General features: G+C 39.1%; 1 protein-coding gene and 1 long non-coding RNA gene across 2 annotated transcripts; one reads left to right on the top strand and one right to left on the bottom strand.

The window, feature by feature from the left end:
* The first annotated feature begins 7,242 nt into the window (after positions 1 to 7,242).
* On the top strand, positions 7,243 to 10,206 carry LOC124327659 (DNA repair protein RAD5A-like). Its single transcript, XM_046786654.1, has 11 exons — positions 7,243 to 7,275; positions 7,338 to 7,430; positions 7,496 to 7,808; positions 7,870 to 8,388; positions 8,466 to 8,596; positions 8,658 to 8,729; positions 8,808 to 8,927; positions 8,983 to 9,094; positions 9,211 to 9,329; positions 9,414 to 9,807; positions 9,875 to 10,206. Exons 1-11 carry the CDS (start codon positions 7,243 to 7,245, stop codon positions 10,204 to 10,206), a joined length of 2,238 nt encoding a protein of 745 aa, XP_046642610.1.
* A 1,158-nt stretch (positions 10,207 to 11,364) lies between these two features.
* On the bottom strand, positions 11,365 to 12,446 carry LOC124327611. The gene is made up of 3 exons (XR_006916196.1): positions 12,276 to 12,446; positions 12,000 to 12,215; positions 11,365 to 11,403 (listed from the first exon to the last, which is right to left on the bottom strand). It is a non-coding gene; the product is annotated as an uncharacterized LOC124327611 (long non-coding RNA).
* Positions 12,447 to 20,944: the final 8,498 nt, after the last annotated feature.

Genomic DNA, 20,944 nt, shown 5'->3' with positions numbered 1-20,944 from the left:
CGGTGGGCACAGGGGAATCTCTAAGATGTCCCATTGCGAGCCCTTATTTGGATACGTCACTCATTTTTCATCTTGTCGGATACGTCATTTTTTACTCCCTCTCGTAGAAGTCTCTGATGCGTCCCGTTTTTATTTTTTGGCTCCTTCTCGACACTTAGAAAATTTCGGAGAATTTGTCTTTGTCTTTTCGCGGCAAAGTTTGATTCTAAAATCTTATTATTACCTTTATCTTCGAAATTGTATATATGAATTCGTGGCCCATCTGTACAGTACTGGCTTCTCACCACGACGATCCGAGTTCGATCCCCGGTTCAGGTTGCATATTTCTTCAACAATGCTGTTAGTACGCTGTCGATTTATGTAGTGTTTCCGGTAACACTTTGCATACTTTGACAAATAAACTTGTCGTCCGGATATCCGGTTCAGCGTTCGTGAAAAGATGTCGGCACAGCAAACAGTCATAACAAAAAGAAGAGGAAAGAAAAAAGGAACGAAATTCAGAGTCCAGAAAAATATTTATTATTAATGACATCTTGAGATCCTTTTTCCGTCCCAAGTACGTCTAAAGTCCATCCAATGGGACGGGATAAGGACCGCTATGAGATCTCGGCGAAGCGGACATTGGCCATACGTAAAAGACGTCCTTGGAATGTAAACTTGGGAATCTGCTATGTGCCAAGTACATCTCAGACGTCTCAAAGTGACGTATTTTGGACGTCTATGGGACTGCACTGTGCTATCTGGGATCTAACATATATGTTTTGAAGAGAAAACCATACTATGATGAAATGGAACAGATATTAGGTAGGCTGATTAAAGATTTATCTCTCCGTTTGTGTTTAAATAACATATATGATATAATATAATCCGATGAAAGCTACGATTAAATAAAACCTGAAACGATATTCTCCTGTTTAGTTGGTTTGATTTTTAAAGTTTTTGTTATGTTAGGAAAAAAAAGTCTGCTCAAAAGGGGGAAGAGCTGAATATTGGTGGAAAAAAAATTTAGCAAAAATTACGTTTTCGCGTCCTTTGTTCCTTTCCCCACACTTCACTTCACTGAAGTAAAGTGTATTTCACCTTTTTCTAAATTTTCTTCAGCTTTTGGCGTGGCCATTTTGGCGTCAATTTCACTTCCGCTGAAGTGTAGCACAATCTAATTTACGCGCCAAAATGTGCCTTTAAAAACTTGGTTTTTATATATTCTGATACAGATTCTCTTGCGATGGGGTGAGAGTTTTGGACCTATTTTGAAAGGTCGAGTGGTCCAGTCAGCCAAGGCATCTATCGAGGAACATACATGATGCTTGAGTTTGATTCCCCTGGTAAGTAAGCAACGCGGGCATGAACCACAAGTTTATTTGTGAATGTTATATCTAAATGTTTCCCCTTTGTATTATACCACAGCCTATAATTACAAACGCAGCAATCATCATTTGTACTGTAATTTATCTTGTAAGATCATCATAAAAACTTGTGAATAGCTGCGTTTTGCTCTACGATGCATGAATGTAATGTAGTTGCCGGCAGTGTCTTCATGCAACAAAAAAGAAATAAGTAATTCACTAAGTTAAATGCATTATATTTATATCCATAAACCCTTTCCCAAGCTGTGTTAGCTAGGGTTTTATAGTCCCTAGCAATTTTCACAAAATCAAAAACCCCTAAAATGGTTTCAATGAGTGGTGGACGGCATGTGAAATCGACAGCCTTAATGGACTTTTGGTGCTAACTTGTCTCTTCTCTGAAACTCCACAAACACCAATTGCAGTGGCGCAATTTCGGCTAAATAACAAATAAATTGCTTCGGGAATAATGGGCAGTTGGGCAAAATAAAGCTATTATAGAAGTTATTAACAGTAACATTTTTCTTGGTGAGGCGTATTTGTATTTGCGTATTTGTATTTGTATGGTGAGGCGTCGCCCCACCATACAAGACCAATTTTTCGTCCCCGTGATAAATCGAAGTACCGTTCAACATCCCTACGACCAGATTAACCTTCGAAATAATTGAAGGAAGCAGAGTAGGTACTCAAGGACCTCAAGCCCATTGGAAAAGAGAGCGAAGGTTAGTAGACAAATTGCCAACGGGCAGATATTGACCGATTGTGACAGGAGAAACGAAAGGAACGCGAAAACGGGTACTAAGACGAACTGGCTCCTGGCGGATGGATCAACGTCTATCAGAATCGGTTACAACTCCCGCGCTGGACAAGCGGTGGCGTGAGATCAACTATCAAGGTAGGGCTGGGAGACTTCAACGGACAAGCACTGCAGTGGTTAACCTAGATCAACCTTTCAGGGCTTTAATCCACGTCACTTGACGGGCCGCAGCAGAGAAGCTTGTCATACTGTGACGCCACTTGCGTGGAGACTGTCCAGATATTGTATACGGTCTAGGTGGAGGTGAATCGGCATTTAAGGAGGTCCTCTGTTGGTTTTAAGAATCTGCGGTGGGAGGGACATTATGAGAGCAGCCATTCTTCAAGCACTTGACAAATTGGAGATTGGAAAAGGATATTTGAGTTCCTTCCACCGTTTTGCAGAGAAGGGCCAAACCTACCTTTTTGACCACAATCGGATTGATCTTACGCGGGTGTAATCGAGCGCGTGTGTTTAAAACTTAAGCTTCCGGGTCGTCTTGCGTGGAATGAAGTCCGTGGCAGTGGGGTGGAGAAGAGAAGTCTCCTCACTTTTTTTTTACGATGGATTTTCAGTCGTTCTGCCTCATACCAAAGCGCACACAGTCTTTCCACGAAGCAGATCAGCCAATTTCCAGGAAAACAGCAATATCGGCTGTTCGTGACAGCCCACTCAACTAGTACCGAAGTTGACCAAAGAAAAGTGATATTCAAGTTGAATGGTGGCGGCGGAAGCTCGGGAGGAGTAAAAAACACGTTCTGCTTCAGATGCAAAGTCATGCATCGTCTATACCTGCGAAGAATTCAAGAGATTGAGTACTAAGGATTGACTTGATTTTTGTATCCGGCGGTGTTTTTACATATGATATGTACATACGTATATAGATACATAAATACGTGTATTATGTGTTTTGGAGTCATTTATTTTTCGCGTGATTATAATTTGAAGAAACCGTGCCCTTTCCCGGATGCAAGCATAGGCATCTTCTTCGCAAAGCTTTTTTACGAAGAAGTTGATGTTCCAACGACAGAAGCGCGACTCACCACGGTGTTAGTCAACTCGTCTGCTGGGATGACCGCAGTAGCCATGATTCATCTGACGGTTTTGGATGCGGACGGACAGGACGTTCAGGGAAATGTCTTCGTGAATGACGGTAGTGACAACACACTATTCCGTGAAGGATTTATACGACGCTCTCGACAAGTCGGATAGATTCAAACACTTGCAGTAGATGGAGCCAGTGCCACCAAAAACAAATATTTATCTCAGCATGTCCAGCTCCAGTGTAGATATATCTGTGGGCTATGGCGACATCGTGACTCTAGTAGCCGAATGCGACGAGTTTAGTGCCCATGGTCGATTAGGTTTAACTGAAGGCGAGATTTAAGCATCTTCAAGACCTGTTGATCGAAGCTAGTGGGGTAAGTTGATTGTTGGTTTGTACAGGCCAGGGGTTTCATTGACAGCCGTGATAATTCGAGAGTCGTTTGCAGCCACACTATCTCTTACGCTATCTATCGACAAATGACGACGTAGGCCTTTTGTCCCATCAGACGAAGAGGTTCTGCGATACCGAAGAATTCGGCACTTAACACCAACAACCCGGTTTGTTGGAAGCAGATCGCCAAGCTGTGCAAATCCTGGAGGTTGGCACGCGGAAGTTGGAGGTTGGATATGAAGTTCCGATTTTATGGAACCTTGTGAGCCGTCACTACCAAACAACCGCTTTCTGACAGAGCACCATTTTAATAGTTTACTACATACTACATGTTCTCTTTAATGTAGTTTAGCTTTGCTACTCAAATAACTCGTTTCCATGTTGGATAATTTGATCGTGACCGAACAATGACATCAACTTACTTAGAGAATGATGAGTATGTTCTTAACTATTTGTTATTCCCTTATTATTTTGAAATAAAACCAAAGTTTTGCAATAAAATGAGAAGAAGATGTTTCTCCGTTATTCGAAATCCATCTTCTTTGACTGCCATTTACTAAAGTTATGCCAAATTTAGGAATTGATACTGTGACGAAATCACTTCGCCAATTGACAAACGCAATAGATATAGATATCTTATTTATAAAAGGGTTGTTGCATAATCCTTAACATTCACGTTTGGAGGGAGAGACAACCCGGATTTGATCTTTGGAGATTGAGGATTTTAAACTTTGCCCAATTGTAGATGACTAAGTCATCTACTGTTAGAGCCAGTTTCAAGTAACAATGGACAAATTTCAATTTTTGGCAATTTTTTAAGTGCCACACCCTATCGTATGGAAACATATGGCGGAAGCGTCAATGTTTCCAAACTTTAAATCTATGGATTTGTGGATAAAGAAACTATTCACAAAAATTTCAAAAAAAATCATGGTGAAAGCCTGTCATTCCCTCTACAAGGGGATTTTTTTAGTTTTTCTTTGCAATTATTCAAACGTGAGTTATCGCGAGAAAAGGAGAACACTTTGGCCCGTAAGCCGCCGTGTCAAAAGCGCGAAAACACTCGTCGTGTTTCCAAACTTTGTGTGGGTACTATACCTATTCGAATCTGTACTGTACATGCTGGTCTACTGCGAATCGACACAAATTGAGCCGGTGGATATTGAAGATATGTATCACTCACCGAAAAAAATATTTTGGTAGATTTTTCGTGTCCAGATCAAAGAACTGGTCCTTAGGATGTTTCGGTCGAGACTAAGAGCGTATTCTATTGCCAGAAGCGGCAGCGGCATGAAGGCCAGGTAATGGGCACCAGGATTCACTTTGAAAGCTTTCAGTAGCAGTGGCTCAGCAATCGATGCTGCAGATGCAAAGTTATTGGCTTTTCATTGTTGTTTGGCTTCACCCAATATATTCAGTCGAATTTTCTAATGGAACTTATTTTGGCAGGTTTGATTCTTCACAATGTGATCATTCTGACCAGATTGCTGCCTTGCAATTGCTGGAACGGGATCCTTTTTAGGCCTAACTGTGCAACGCCACACAACTGTACCATCCCGTTTGATATTTTTTATGGTGAATTATCTCCACGGTGGATCAAATAGATAGCGTGACATTCTATGAAATGAATCTATAATCATTAACATTTCACTTGGTTTTTTGTCAAATTTTACTTATTACCTTTTCTCCAGCGCTTCATGGAATTCCCAACCCAACCACCAACTCCAGAGTTCGTTTTGTCAGATTCCGAAGCATCTTCAAGGATAGATTTCACTATTGGAACCGGCCTCACAAAGTAGCTAGTTTGATCTCCGTTTTCTTCGCTGTCCGGAGTGACTATAATTTGCTGCTCCAGCTCGTCCATCGGAGAAATGGTCAATTTGGTATACAAGCGAGCGACACATCTGGGATGGACCGAACTGTTAAGCTTTAAATAAAAACATCAATTAATAAAAATTCTTGACTAATTGTTAATCTCTTTACTGGTCCGAGGCAGAGTTGAGCTCTAGAAACATTTTTAGCTTTTCTATATTTCGCCATTATTTCGAAAAAACGAGATAGGGCAAGCAGAATTCCGAATGACAGTTTTTTTGGCTGGAGTTGGAATATTGTTAGCCGGAATATCGTTTTCGATGGCTGGAGTTGGAATATCGTTAGTCGGCACGATAATCTGGACGGGCAAAATGTATGACTCGACGTTCAAATGGACATTCTCAACGTCCAAAGAAGATGTCTTGACAGGATAAAACCTAAGTAGAGACACAATCAACGAATGTTATTCACAACATCAATACTTGACGGAAAATAAAAATGTGTATGAATTGGCCAATTTTTTTACTTAATCAGTAAATGAAACACTAACCTTGGGCTGCATTCTTGGCAAGTGTTGATCTGCAAAATATAAAACAATCTATGACAGGTAGAAAAAATTTCTGGGTTCGAACTAGGGGGCTACTCTCTATGAGTCGGGCGTCTTAGCTAGTTGGCTACCAGAGTACACTAGCGGGTTTCTCGACTATATTACATACATTTATGTCTCTATTTAGGCCTAGCCGCCAACGATTGGGCAGCTACGTGTGACGTTTTAGTGAATTTGACCAACAATCCCGAAAATCTGGTCAACGTAATCTCCGATGAACAAGGCGACGTCACATGCATCTTCGTGCAGTTAGCTGCGCAAATAGCTGAAATACCATTCGAATACCGACAGTCTGTCGGTGCAATAGATTTCTCGACAGATTACATTGTGGTACAGATTTAGCTTATCCAAAGCTGTAAATCGTGTTATTTCACTGGGTAGTTCTGACAGCTTGTTTTTCGACAAATCTATAAACAAAAATTAAATAAACATCAAGCAAGAGCATACATTGAACAATTGACAATGAGCATGCAAGAATGACAGCAGAGCCAAACTTCCAATTTCCAAGTCCAACTATGGCCTACTGAACCCTAGGCCGGTCCAGTAGGTTAGTTAGGTTAGTTCAGAGTTCAGTTCAGTTTAGTTTAGTTTAGGCCATGTTCCAACACGAGAAAGGGGGATGTTAGTTTCAATCGAAGTAACAACAATCTCATTACTCAAGTGGTAGTTTTCACAGGTTCCCGAAAATTTCGTGGCGGCTGGTTTAGCAGCAGCTTGTGCAGCGAAGCAACGCTGCTTGGATACTCAGAAATTTCTATGCCATTTCTGAAAAGGAATAATGGCGGATTTTCTACTTGTTATCACCTAGCGGAGAGGTCACTTTAGTAAACTGAAATAAGTTTTTTTTTTACCAAGAGTTTCGACACATATGCCTAAAGCTAAACATTCCTTTCGCCAATCACAGATATAGCACACCGAGTTTCCGTACACTAACCAGCCCGAGCACACAAAAATTTATGACTACAGGACGGGTTCGTGAATCAGTGATTCTTTTTTAATCTTTTTCTTTATTTTAAAGTCTTCCTCAGTGTTTCTCCCCGCCAAGTGTGTTTGAGCTAGTCACGTTCCCCTCCTTCCGTACGCTCGTTGCGAATTACGCAATTTGGTTCTAGGATTAGCAATTTTCAAATTTATGCTACTCGATAATGTTAAACAATTTTAATATGATGTAGAATAATGTAAATATTTTGTAAAATTAATCAAATTTGTTTGGTTTTCTTAAACAAAATCTCACAAGTAGACGATGATTCGGGCTCTGCATCCACTCAGTGCATCGGTACAGATACCAAGAAAGACGAAAGTGCAGATCTTAATGAAATTTCAACCGAAATCTTGCAGCACAACAAGAAGGGTAAAGGTTTGTGGCAAGCCACTTGGGAAGGAGAGATAACCAGCTCGACGTTTGGGAAACTGAGAGTAAAAGCTTCCAAGGTCTGTACAAGATTATGATGTAAAAGCAACAGTACACTAGTTTCTAAATTTTTATAACGTTCTAGATACAAAAAAATTCCGAGCTTCTTAGCGTTATGATACCTGTTGTATTAAAGGAATGGATATTAGTAGAACAAAAAACAGTTTGGGATACTATCGGAATATTTAAGACGACGGATATTTCGGTTGTTAAAATCATTCCAGTGACCGAAAGCGATGAGATGAAATATTTCAGCTTCATAAAAAGAATGCAAGACAGCAAACATTTTGTCGAACTTCGGCCTTTGTCAATGCTAAATGAGCAACTGTTTTTAATTTCGATGCCAAAAGGGAGTTCAATTCCACAAGTGCTGTCCTCTATTTCGGAAGCGACTCAGAGTAAGTCTATTTCTATAATTTTGAAGTTGTTTCCTTAGTAAATTTTTCTTCTATTTTGCAGATCTTTGCACTAAAAAATCCGGACTGATGGTCGGTATCTTGCTTCGAAAAGGGACAAACAGTAAACCCATTGTCGGCTCCGCTGCAGCTGTTCATAATCCTACCGTTAGCGCAAAAGCTACTAAAGACGTCACAGTTACCGTAAAAGAAAGCTGCCGAATAACGAAAACACTCAACGACGTTCTTGACAGGTGTCCGTCTTACCAAGAAATGACTCCTATGCCAAAAATTATGACAACCAAACTCTATGACTACCAACCGTGGGGACTTTGTTGGCTGTTGTGGCGTGAAACTGAATCGCCTAAAGGTGATTGTGGTTGTGATTTCAATGCATCCAATTACCCTAATCAATCATATTTTGTAGGAGGAATTTTAGCAGACGACATGGGTTTGGGGAAAACACTGAGTATGATTTCTTTAATCGCTTATCAAAAAGAAAACCAGCCCATACTGCCTTCTGACTCGGATATTCACGATCCCAATGGCGGAACGCTCATCATATGCCCGTCTGGTGTTCTTGGTAATTTAATCTTATATTAATATTTTTAAGACGTGCATGGGCAACCACCAGTTTTTCGAGATTATTTTTTTTTTCAGGGCAGTGGGAGCAAGAGATTCGGAAACATTGTGGGTCCCTAAGCGTGGCAGTTTATCATGGAGCTTTAAAACAGCGAAAAGAAATGCATCTTACTCTACACACATACGACATCGTGTTGACTTCATATGGGGTAAAAATTATTCTTACGAAATACATTGCATTTACCTAAAATTTTATTTTAAATTGTGTAGATTATTAAAAGTGAACTGTCGGGTGAGGAGAACTCATTTAGCGTGACAAATCACAAAACTCAGTCTATACTGGTTCGAATTACATTCTTCCGCGTTATTTTGGACGAAGCTAATTTTATTCGGAACCCCTAACTAAATTTTCCAACGCAGTTTTGCAAACTTAGAACTTCCCGCCGATGGGCCGTGGCAGGGACGCCAGTTCAAAACAGAGAGTTGGACCTCTACCCCATTATACGTTTTCTACGCGTAACGTCTTCCAACAAGCAAGCTGTAGGCCTGAAATATGTTTCTTTGTTTCAAAAATAATTTGAAATTATTTTAACAGAAATGGGATCGTTTGGTTGGTGAGGAATCTGAAGGGTTTGGGATGAAACGTCTGCAACTCCTAGTTCGAAGCATACTACTACGGCGCACAAAAAATCAAAAGATCACAGGAAGTAAAACTCCACTTGTAGTTATGCCCACTAAGTATGGCAACAGATCTTTCTCTCCCCCCCCCCCCCCCTGCTCAATTTAACCAATGTATTTTTTAGACTGGTTTATCTGCACCAAGCAAAGCTTTCTGAGGAGGAACAAACTCTTTACGATAAACTGCTGTCGCTCTCAAGAAAAGCGTTAAAAAAACATCTGAATTGGAAAGAAAACTCAAAAAAGAAGGATTGGGATCGTAAGGTAACTTACGAAAATAAATTTTAACCTTACATCTATTTCCAATAGTTATTTTTGTAAATTTCTCTTTTGTTTACAAACGAAAAGGACCCAAAAGTTACGCAACAGGCCATCCTAGTGATGATATTACGACTAAGACAGGTCTTCTCGCATCCGGCTCTGGTTCTAACGATGTTTGAAGACGCCGATTCGGAATTCACGGGTTTTGACGCCGAGAGTTGGAGCGACAATTACTTCCATAAACAAAACCCTGTTTTCCGAAGGGAAAAAATGAGCACAAAACTGAAATACATTCTAGATGAAGTACAGGGGATTCTTTCGGTCAAAGAGAAAATTGTGATCGTCTCTCAATGGACAGCAATGCTGGATCTCATAGCTATTCAACTCGATAATCTTTCTATCGCTTATCAAGTCATAAACAGAAACATATCTGCCAACAAACGCACAGATATAGTAGATGATTTTAACGGAAACGAAACCGGTTCACCAGTAACGTCATATATATTATCTACAAATGAATGATTAAAAACAATTTTTGTTTTAAATAGATTTTGCTACTGTCATTATTGGCCGGTGGTACGGGGCTCAATCTAATTGGTGGAAGACCAGACAGAACCATCTCTTCCTTGTAGATCCCCACTGCAATCCTCAATTAGAGGCACAAGCTACAAATCGGATCTTTAGAATCGGCCAGACAAAAATCGTTTCTGTTCACCGGATCGTGATTCAAGAATCGATGGAAGAAAAAGTGTTGGCACTGCAGTTAAACAAGATAGCCACTGCCGACACTATCATCACGGGAGCAATGAATAACTCCAACGCGAATTTAAGTCTGGAAGACATTCAAGACATGATCGAAAACACTGAGGAGAGCGAATAAAAATTCTAAAAATGGATTTTTTTAAATTCCTCTACTATTGAATACTGAAAACAACAAAAAATTGCTACCCTTTTTTCCTCTTTTTTACGAAACTTTTCTTGAATACGAACTTGCTTTTGAATGTAACACACACACTTCGAATGTCTCATTCTCGCTCAAAACTTAAGCAACTATTAACCTTTAAAAATTGACTGCAAATTGTTTGTTCCTCTCGTCTCTCTAAACACATCATTCTTCGTCTCGTTCGTTCGTCGCCAAAACAAAATTGATATACTCAAATGTTATTGATTCGAAGAATAAATAACAATCCATTTCGCTTATTGAATAAATGGCCAGTAAAAATACGTCATCCGGTATATTTTGATTGAGCTGATTTGGTTGTTCAACTGTTCCCCTGCCATATGTACGAACAAGTCATAACAAAAAGTGAAGAGAGAAATTCCCCAAAAAAGCGAGAAGAATGAAGCATATATCTACAATACGTTATGACAAATAAAAAGGTGAATTCACGTCTGACTGAAGATAGCTTGATGGGATACAGGAGAAAAACATTCACTTGCACTCCTCGCTATTTCTCAAATTTCATTTTTAATAAGCAGAAAAAAAGACCGGAACGCAAGTGAGAGAGGTCCCCGGAGAGAGGTCGTCGGTAAAAAGTGGTTGCCGTTGGACAAAGGTCGCTGTCACGCGGACTCCTAGGCTCCAGCTTCTTCCAATTCAGATCAAACAGCTTAGCAAAGAGTATGGCCAAACATAGGCTACGCATATTGTCCGTCGTGATTTGAGACTGCAAACAGGTGAATGAACACCATATGCTGTCTCACACGACGGAAAAAACAGCGCAACAAACAGTTGTGGCCACACACTTGCTGAGCATATGATCCGAGATCAGGTTTCATACGGGAGCTTCGGAACACGATGTCAGCTTCTAACTTGAAGAATATATAAAAATCAATTAAAGTGACTAAACGAAACAATAACATCTTACAATTCTTACTTTTTGTCACCTGTAAGGCCCATCATTCAGGAATAAGATCGGTTGATCATCGCCTCGATTAGCGCCGAATGGGGCGAGACACCAACAGCTGTGAGGATTATCTCACTTCGTTGTTGCAAGGAGTTTTGTAATATTCCAAGTAAATATGATCATGATGCCCCATTGCCAGTCAAGATATCCTCCCAGGTGCACAGTGAGTTCTGCTTTGTAGTAAAAACATAATCAAACCGGGTCCAAGAGGAATAGAGAATAAGAAAAGGCGAAATAAGGTGAAGAGAAATTATAGAGAAAGATGGGGTAAACAAGAGAAAAAAAGTAAATTGGAACAGTGGATTAAAATAATGAATTTTTGTTTCACCACTTTCTCGATTATAAAATATTAATTGTCCCTCGTTTTAGTTCATGATCTTAACATGCAAGTGCAGTGACCAGACAGCAAGCACAGCATGCTATATGTTCTGTCGTGAAAAAGTTGGATTCGAAAGAAAGGTAAGGTCAAGGGCGAGTTGGACACTGGATGTATGGGAAGAGATGTATGATAGATTTGTCCAAAGTATACCAACAAGAAAACCGAACCCCAAAACAAGAAGACAAGCTGGCTAGGTATAGGAACCAAGAAGATAACAAAATAATTCCAAAACTAGCCAGCCGTTGTGAACATTCATCAATACCAAAGTTGTGGCCACCAAAAACAAAAAGAATCCCATTTTTTCTTTGAACAAGCGAATTGGGTTCAAGGGAGAAAAGGCGGAAAGATGTTTGCACATATTTAAATACTGGAATTTGCTGAACTCACCTCAGAAACTCCGATCCTTCGACAAGCTTCGATAAAGTTCTCAACGTTCCGGCGGCATTTTGCCACAGTTAGTTTGGGCACAGCTGAAGACGGCACATGAATGCTTGCCACAGAACGAGCGCGGACGTGATTGGCCAGATGTCATAAAACGACTCCATCTTGCAGTGCAGATGACAAGTCATCAGGTAAGGTCATTTTGAGCCTCATCTCTATACACTGCTCAATTAATGAAATTATTAGGTAATTTTATTAAAAGAGAAGCTAAAGGATTATTACTTGACGCAAATGTTGAATTTGTTCCATTTCCTCTCTTTGTCTCTCCATCTCTCGGCGTACAGTGAAACTGGCAGTAACAGCCGTGTGAGAGGAGTGATTGGATGGCGGGGGAGTTTGATTGCCATTGGTAGAATTCGTTAATGAATTTTGTCCACTAAGTATGGAAGGCCCGGTTTTGACAGCAGCTACTTTACGACTTCCGGTAAGTGGTTCAGGTGGAGGTGGGCGGTATGGGGGCGCCAGTTTGTTTGACTCAGCTGTAGGACTGGGAACGACGGGTATCGAACGATAGGGTAAAGCAGGACTGAGCAATTCGGTCGTTGGTGAGCGGAAGGGCGGTGGCTGAGTTACTGACGACGGACAAGTTTTGGCCTACATAAATTCTATCAAAGGATGATTGAATTTAGCTATTTTTTAAAGTAATTTTTTAAGTGATTGAAATAATACCTCTTGGCAATTCAACCAGAAAGTTTTTGCGCAGATTGAGGGCTTCTAAGTGTTGGAGGTAACCTAACTGGATGGGAAGGTGACTGAGCTGGTTGCATGAAGCATCTAGCTCTATCAACTGGCATAACTGGTTGATTTCTTCTGGTAGACTCACCAACCGATTGTGACTGACCAGTAGAACTTGTAATGATAACTTTCAATGATAAGCTGGTAGCACACTTAACTGATTGCGGCTGTAGGAAAAGCATGTTTATTAGAGAAATTCTCAAAAAAAATGTAAAATAGGGATTGATAGCAGTACCTGATATCTAAATATGTTAGACATTGCAGGAACGTGACAGTTTCTGGAATGAAACAGATTACATTGTGGTACAGATTTAGCTTCTCCAAAGCTGTAAATCGTGTTATTTCACTGGTTAGTTCTGACAGCTTGTTTTTTGACAAATCTATAAACAAAAATTCAATAAATATCAAGCAAGAGCATACATTGAACAATTGACAATGAGCATGCAAGTATGGCAGCAGAGCCAAACTGACAACAAATGCATAAAGAAACACTGGTTCATTGCCAACAGTATGATGAATGTAGAGATAACAGTGTCAAAGGTAGTCACCAAAAATGCGATCTACTTACCACTGTAAACGGTGTCATTTAGATTGTATTTATTAGCAACCTTAGGGAATTCTCTTTAACGACGGTTACTAACACGCAGTTCACCACTTATTTGAGCTTCTTCTTAAAGTCGTTCAAGATTGCGATTAAGTGGGCTCTGAGGCCCAACGGTTGCATTAATGGCTTCCTGACGCCGAGTCGCATCGGAACAAGCCTGAGTGACTTCACAAATAGCTGGGCATTTCCAGATTTACTATTTTCTGAAATAATTTATTAACACAAAAAGAAAACAGCGAATCAGCCAGGGGTATAGAAATATTTATTACGATAGCGTATGCCAATTCTCCGATCCTTTTTTTTCCCTTGCACCAACAGATCATCGTACTTAATTACTTGTAGGGTAAAGTACCTAATTCGGGACAGGCCCGAAAATTTCTTATTTTGGACGAAATAACATTTTTCAGTTTGATAGAAAACCTAACCCGATTTTTGAAAGGGAAATTTGCTGAAATTAAAGAAAATGAACGGATCTACGTTTATATACAACTATGTCAATGTAGCTGTACAAATTGTAAAGATATGACAAAAAATATATTATGAAAAAGGACTTAGAAAAAAGCTAGATTTGGGACGTTTGAAATCCATCCATATTAAGGTATTTAGGGGTTATTTTGAGCTGAATTTAGTCTTAAATTAAAGAGCTCAACAGAATCTCTAGATTCCATTCATAGAAATAGAAGAAAAAAAAGAAATTTCCATAAAATCAATCGTGAAGGTTGCTGTTGATAAAACCCATAACACAAAATCGGGACAACCAAGTACACAAAATCGGGATAGTATATAATGTACGCAAGATGGCACTAGTTGAAGTGTCAATATCTGGGATTTACTAACTTCTTTTAAGTTACGTGCAGTTTGACGACACTTATTTTGAGGTGGAATGTTGATCATGCTGAAAGATTTTTCATTGCGTCTTTATTGATGATTTTGTAAAATAGTCTTGCATTCCCTTATAGTTAATTCCATTTTATTTTGTTATGACATACTCCCAAACAAAGTTCAGGTGGCACAGTGGGTTAAGTGACTCTCAGCAACTTGTGTATCTTTTAGTCGTTGGTTCAAATCCAAAAAAATATTAAAATTACTTCAAAAATCGCCTTAGGGCTGTCCCGAATTTATAACACAGTGAAGATACCCGTAAAATTTATTCTGTGGTCACATCTCTTTGGTCTGCATCATACGTTGAAGAGATCTAAAATGGAAGATATATTCCGATGGTACAGTGGGTTCAGTCTCCGCCTGGGAGCTCGAATATTTATATTGGTCCTTGGTTCAAATCCCATGAGATTCATTTTTGAAAATTATTTCGAAAATTGCCTGAGGGCTGTCCCGAAATTATAACACAGTTAGGATACCCGTAAAATAAATTCGACGTCCACTTCCCTTTGGTTTTCATCATCTGTTGAAGAGTGCATAACAAATTGGCGCATTCCGATGGCACAGTGGGTTAGTCGCTGGCTGAGAACCACGTTATACTTTTGAATTCTTGTTCAAATCCCAAGATAGGTATTTTTTAAATTATTTCGAAAAACGCCTCAGGGCTGTCCCGAATTTATAACACAGCAAGGATACCCGCAAAATTAATTCGACGGCCACTTCTCATTGGTTTTTATCTGCAATAAAAGAGTTTGAACAATATTGACATGTTGTATTGGCACAGTGGTTAAGTGCCTACTACTTAAGAAAGATGCAGTTATCGGTTCTGTGTTCAAATCTTACTATGGTTGTTTTTTCGAAAAATATTTCAATCTGAAGTCTATCAAAATTATCTTCTGAATTCGAACACGGGGCTGAAAATGACATTAAATGAAAATGATTTCCATGTCATCACTTAACCCATTGCGCCATAAGAACACCGAATGTTCTCTACATCGGGGAAATTATGTTGCCTGTCGAATTATTTTTACGGGTACACTACTGTGTTATAAATTTGGGACACCCCTTAGGCGATTTCCGAAATAATATAAAATGCTGGTATCAGGATTCGAACCCATAATCGATTATTAAAACTTTCGTTAGAAGCAGCCACTAATCCATAGTGCCAGTACAACTTATCAGTCTTGTTCGAACTCTTTAATTATTGATAAAAACCAATGAGAAGTGGCCGTCAAATTTATTTTACGGGTATCCTTACTGTGTTATAAATTCGGGACAGCCCTGAGGCGTTTTTCGAAATAATTTCAAAGATACCTATCCCGGGATTTGAACCAATAATCAAAAGTATAATATGGTTCTCAGCCAGTGACTAACCCACTGTGCCATCGGAATCCGTCAATACGTTATGAACTTTTCAACAGATGATGAAAACCAATGGGAAGTGGCCGTCGAATTTATTTTACGGGTATCCTTACTGTGTTATAAATTCGGGACAGCCCTCAGGCAATTTTCTAAATGATTTTCAAAATGCCGTTCCCGGGATTTGAAACATGAACGAAAAACGATAATCTATTTCGTTATCTGTCGCTCAATCCACCGTGCCATGAGACACTTTCGAAAATGAACCTTTATGACTTATGTATAATACTATTAACAATAGTGGTGCAATTTGGAATAAGAGGGATGCTAACTGTTAAAATTTTTTGATAACGATTATCCCTATGTATAATAATACGAATTGATATGAAGGGACTCGAATCCGGATCTTGGTGCACAATGGTCTGGTAGCTTAACATGCTATCCATTAGACCAATTATGTGTGTTGAATCCTATTTTCATTACTGTCAAAAAGTGATTGTTACTACAAAACCAAAGGTAGATGGCGCTGGCGACTGTCCCGCATTTTGTTTCTTTGTCCCATACTTTTTTTCGATGTCCCGACTTAGGAAGGTGTTCGGCCTATACTAAAGCATGCAAAACGGTAATAGCCAAAAAGTGTCCCGAATTAGAAACAATACCTACGTCTTTAGAGTCGTTTTTTTGTGATCAACTTTTATTTTTTCAAAACCATCATCCTTGGATGTGATTTCTTTTTAATGAAAAATAACTACAAAAAATACACTTCGAATAGTTGAAAAAAGGTCCAGACTGTAATCAAGAATCTGCAGAAAATGGATTGGTCTCCTGTCTTCTGATCATTTCATTTTTGGCATCAAGTTTCATATGGATGACAATACATTTTACTTTAAGCCATCGGATTCTACAACAACAAATTGTGGTAGGGTTCTTTTCAGTTTGCTGTGCTAAGGTTGACAAGTTTTCAGGTGCTAACTGCTGGGGAAATTTGTTAGTGAGTTCTTTGTGCTAGTTGCCCTACCCCCCCCCCCCCCATAAAAAAAGGAAAAAAACCTAAAAATAATTGTTTAACTTACAAAAGTTGTATTTTATCAATTCATACAAATTTCCATGGAAGTATAACCCACTTTAATCCCACATTGCCAATGGAATATCATTGGGAGATGGATTAATCTGTAATACCGAGTCCTGAAATACATCCCCCTATAACGGAAAATCATGTTTAATGATTTTCACACCTTTCAAACGAATCACCGTTTTCCCTTTCTCACAAGAATTTGGATCAATATCTGACATCAGATAAGCCAATTTTCCAACTGTCATTATTTGACTTTCGATTTCATTTCTCAATACTATCTGCATATCAGATTGACTATCAGCAACTATACCATCACTAGATTCAATTGACTCATTCGATTTGTCAAAGGAGGAATTGATTAGAAGTCCAATAAGATTAACAACAGCAATAATTGTCTGAGATCCCCTGTAGTAATATCCTCAAATGATTTTACGTTCCAATTCAAATAAGGACAATCATTGATGCTTTTCCCTTGACACCATTTCACACTTTCAATCTTAAAAAATTGATCCAATAATACTTGCACATTACCAGGCATTACTCGACTAAATCGAGAATCAGAAGTATTCATTTTGAAATTAGAAATCGTGTAAACTTCATTCAGTTTCAATTGAGACATCCATTGGGTGACCATTTTAACACCCTAACCTATAGCTTTGATTTCTCCACTGCCATCCGTTTCAGCACTTTTCTTCGGCACTTCAATTTTATCGTTTTTGGCACCGATTTTGTCCGTTTCGGCACTGTGTTTTTCTTATTCGGCACCGCCGCAGATTGAGTATCAGATTATTTTTTTTCTTTTAGTGTTTTTTTTTTGTTTTTGCGCTATGTTTGTTCATTTCATTTCGGCACCACCGCCAAATTCCTAATTCACAATGTTTCTTTGGGTAAATTTAACATGAATACGTGTTGTATTCATGTTTTGTGTTGTATTCATGTTTCATGTGTTGTATTCACGACGATTAACACTTTATTTGGTACGCCGCTGACACCCACAGATCCTGCACACCTAACTTGTCGGATGCAAATACACCCCATTTTTAAAGCCTAGTTCTGGCTTGATATGCCAGCGACCCCTTCATTTCCACATGCACATGCTGGGAATTGAACCCTTTCTGGAAATTTTCTCGAACGCTGAGACAACAGTTTGGCAAATCTGGATATCGACTTAAACCCGCTCGAGCCATATCTACACACACCAGAATCTGCACGGCAATTAAAAACAATTTCACCGTCACCAGATAATGACAACGACTTTACCATCACAAGAAAACGGAGGGATTTCCCAGACGCCTTTGAGACGCCACAGACGACAGACCAGCCGTGAAGATTGCTCGGACCATTTTTGTCTAAGTGCCTAGTTCATCCAATCCAAGTGTAATGACTTACCCTCTGACACGAGATGTCCTGATTGACTACCTAACTTGAACCCGGGCCAACTACATGTGTAATCAGACTGCTATCAGTTACATGACACATAATTTAAACACCACCATCGAACCATATCCATATACTGGCATCACCTCCAAAAAATAGTTGTTCGCCTTGAGCCTTGACACGAGTCCAGAACACTAAAGACTGTGTTAAAATACATATCGACCACTAAAGCTACCAGTAAAGACTATTATAACAGATCAATGCGCTAAATCTATATGCAAATATGGAAGTGTGATTAATTGGGAATGATGTCATGCTGACTTCATATTTCATTATTTGAAACGTTCTTTATTGAATTTTTGGCGTTCTTTTAATGCACATATAGAGGATCAATGATTTTATAGTAATTGATTAAAGAGTTATTGTATTTCCGTGTCTGAAGTCTGTGTATCAATTGTAACTTGAACTTTTCTAATACTGCACAGTTAGACGTCAACTGCGCAGTAATGGAAACGTTTCGGCTTGTATAAGATGATGTTGACTAGTTAGTTTAGCCGTTGTATAGCATTGCTACTCGAGAGACAAGACCAGAATTTAGTTTAAGTTAGTCAGAGCTGTTAGTTGAGAGTAGCCATTTTAGTCCAATTGCTGTTCTTCCCTTTTTCTGTGGTTATTTCAGTATGTCAACACTTCGCTTCCTGGCGTTTCATTTAAATTGTTTAGTGTAGAGTCTTTTTTTTCAAATCTCTTGTGTGGAAACGAAACTTACACTATATTAGACCTCCTCATAATTTTCCGCAACCACCTGCAGCAGTTAGCAACCAGATTAGGACCAGTTCCCAGAATTTTTTAGAACTTCCCAGACATTCAAGGCAATCAACCCCTTCTGTTGGTACAATAAATGTACTTATAAATAATTATTTGTTTTATTGGTGCCGAAACCAACACAACCGATGCCAAAAACCGTGAAAATGGTTCCGAAATGGTCAAATTTGGTGCCAAAACGGGCCATTTTTCACGTGCGAGGAAATGTGGGGTACCGAAAACGTGTTTGCCTGGGGTTCCGAAAACGACGAAAGCGAAGTGCCGAAAAAAATTGCCAAAACGGGTGGAAACCGGCTTAACTACAGCGGGCCGATAAATATTGTCAGACATTAATAGAAAGAATAGGTAAAAGAAAAAAAGCAGAAAATACAGAAGGAATAAGAAACGAAGCCTGACAAAGGGCTGGGGACCGATATAAAAACGAAGCTGACCAAAGGGTCAGGGACCGCAATAGATTAGATAGATTTAGAAAGACAATGATAAATGTAAAGAAGACGTGGAAATAGAAGCAGATACAATCATCGTCGAAAGATATAGATACAATGACAATGGAAAAATAATTGACATAAGTAACAGATTAATAGTACCAAAATACAGTACAAATTGCCCCAAATAAAACAACACGTCGCGCTACATGTGAACAACTGTTTGATGTGTGCAGGAATAAAATCATTTGTAGCTACAAAAGCACCTTTGCAGTCTCTTCCACCCGTTGTAGGGGTTTAGGAAAGGATTGCAATGGAAATAGTAGGACATATTCAAGAAAGTAACAAAGGTTACCGATACATATTAGAGATATCAGATTACGCCACTCGATTTGTCTTTACAATCCCAATCAAAAATCAAACAGCACCAACAAAAGCCAGATGTCTCGTAAATCAAACTTATCACAAAATAAAGTACTCACCAAGCCGTTCTAACAGACAGAGGAACCAATTTCTTATCAGTATAAGTGAACGAATTTTGTGTACTTTTCAAAATACGGCAAATGAGGACAACATCATACCATCCACAGACAGACGGCCTGTTTGAGATATTTAACAGGACCCTCTGTGACATGCTTATATGCTACGTAAATAATGAACCAAAAGAATGGGACAAATATACTTATCTTTTGTCTTATTTGCATATAATAACACCATCAATCAACATTAAAAGAATGTCCCTTCTACTTATTCTTTGGTAGAGAATCCCTCTTACCAAACGATAAAACAATCAACCCTAGATACAACACCAGATTTGACGATCATAATGTCGATGCAGAAAAATGGGAAAAGGACATAAAAACAAAAATTCTATGTCAATAAAGAAACAAAGAGTAAGACTATACGAGCACCCTCATCAGCAAGGGAATTCATAAACCAATTGAACGTACCTTTTATAACCACCAAGAGCTACTCTAACGCGTCAATTAAGAAATATAAAGTTTCCCAAAAACTAAACAGCGACGGTTAATAGTTCACACCAACCGGTTGAAAACATACATAGACCGAGTATCCGATATCCCATCACCAGAGATACAAAAGAGAAAGAATGATGCAACCAGTGAACAAATATCATCCACCAGCAGCACCGAATATCTCGTTTGGAATATCATCTCGCGAAGAATCGTTCCATTGTGACAAACCCGTAAAACGAGAAAGAGGAATAACCGAAAACAAATATCACCAAACACCATCCCTACCACTAATCCCATGAATCAGACCAACCCAAGGACACCAGACTATCCAAATACCTTACGTCACAATCTTTCATGGATAAAAAATACGCGCGATCTTTAATATGCCCGTATGCTACCGCGAAGAGATAACACTCAAAAGTATAAATACCCAAACGAAGTGACCAACCCCAGTGGAGATCAAAGTATTCTTATCAAAGTACTCAAAATCAAGCCAAGATTATCACAACACATATACACAAACCGTACCTAAAAAAGTAAAGGACTTCCCAGTGACACGAAACGATGACGGACAGTAATTTTTATTACATAGGGTAGACCGGACTCATATGGGACAGGAGGCAAATTTGAACCATTCG

The sequence above is a fragment of the Daphnia pulicaria genome, chromosome 2 (genome assembly GCF_021234035.1).
Source record: "Daphnia pulicaria isolate SC F1-1A chromosome 2, SC_F0-13Bv2, whole genome shotgun sequence".
NCBI classification, from domain to species: Eukaryota; Metazoa; Arthropoda; class Branchiopoda; order Diplostraca; family Daphniidae; genus Daphnia; species Daphnia pulicaria.
Note: the sequence above shows the minus strand (reverse complement) of the source record. Positions and strands in the feature narration are given on the sequence as shown.

Excerpts from the sequence above, each read along its gene's own strand:
- LOC124327659 (XM_046786654.1), top strand. The coding sequence starts at position 7,243 with ATGATTCGGGCTCTGCATCCACTCAGTGCATCG. Across the intron at positions 8,389-8,465 it reads ATGCCCGTCTGGTGTTCTTG|GGCAGTGGGAGCAAGAGATT; the intron begins GTAATTTAATCT and ends TTTTTTTTTCAG. Across the intron at positions 8,730-8,807 it reads ACAAAACTCAGTCTATACTG|TTTTGCAAACTTAGAACTTC; the intron begins GTTCGAATTACA and ends TTTCCAACGCAG.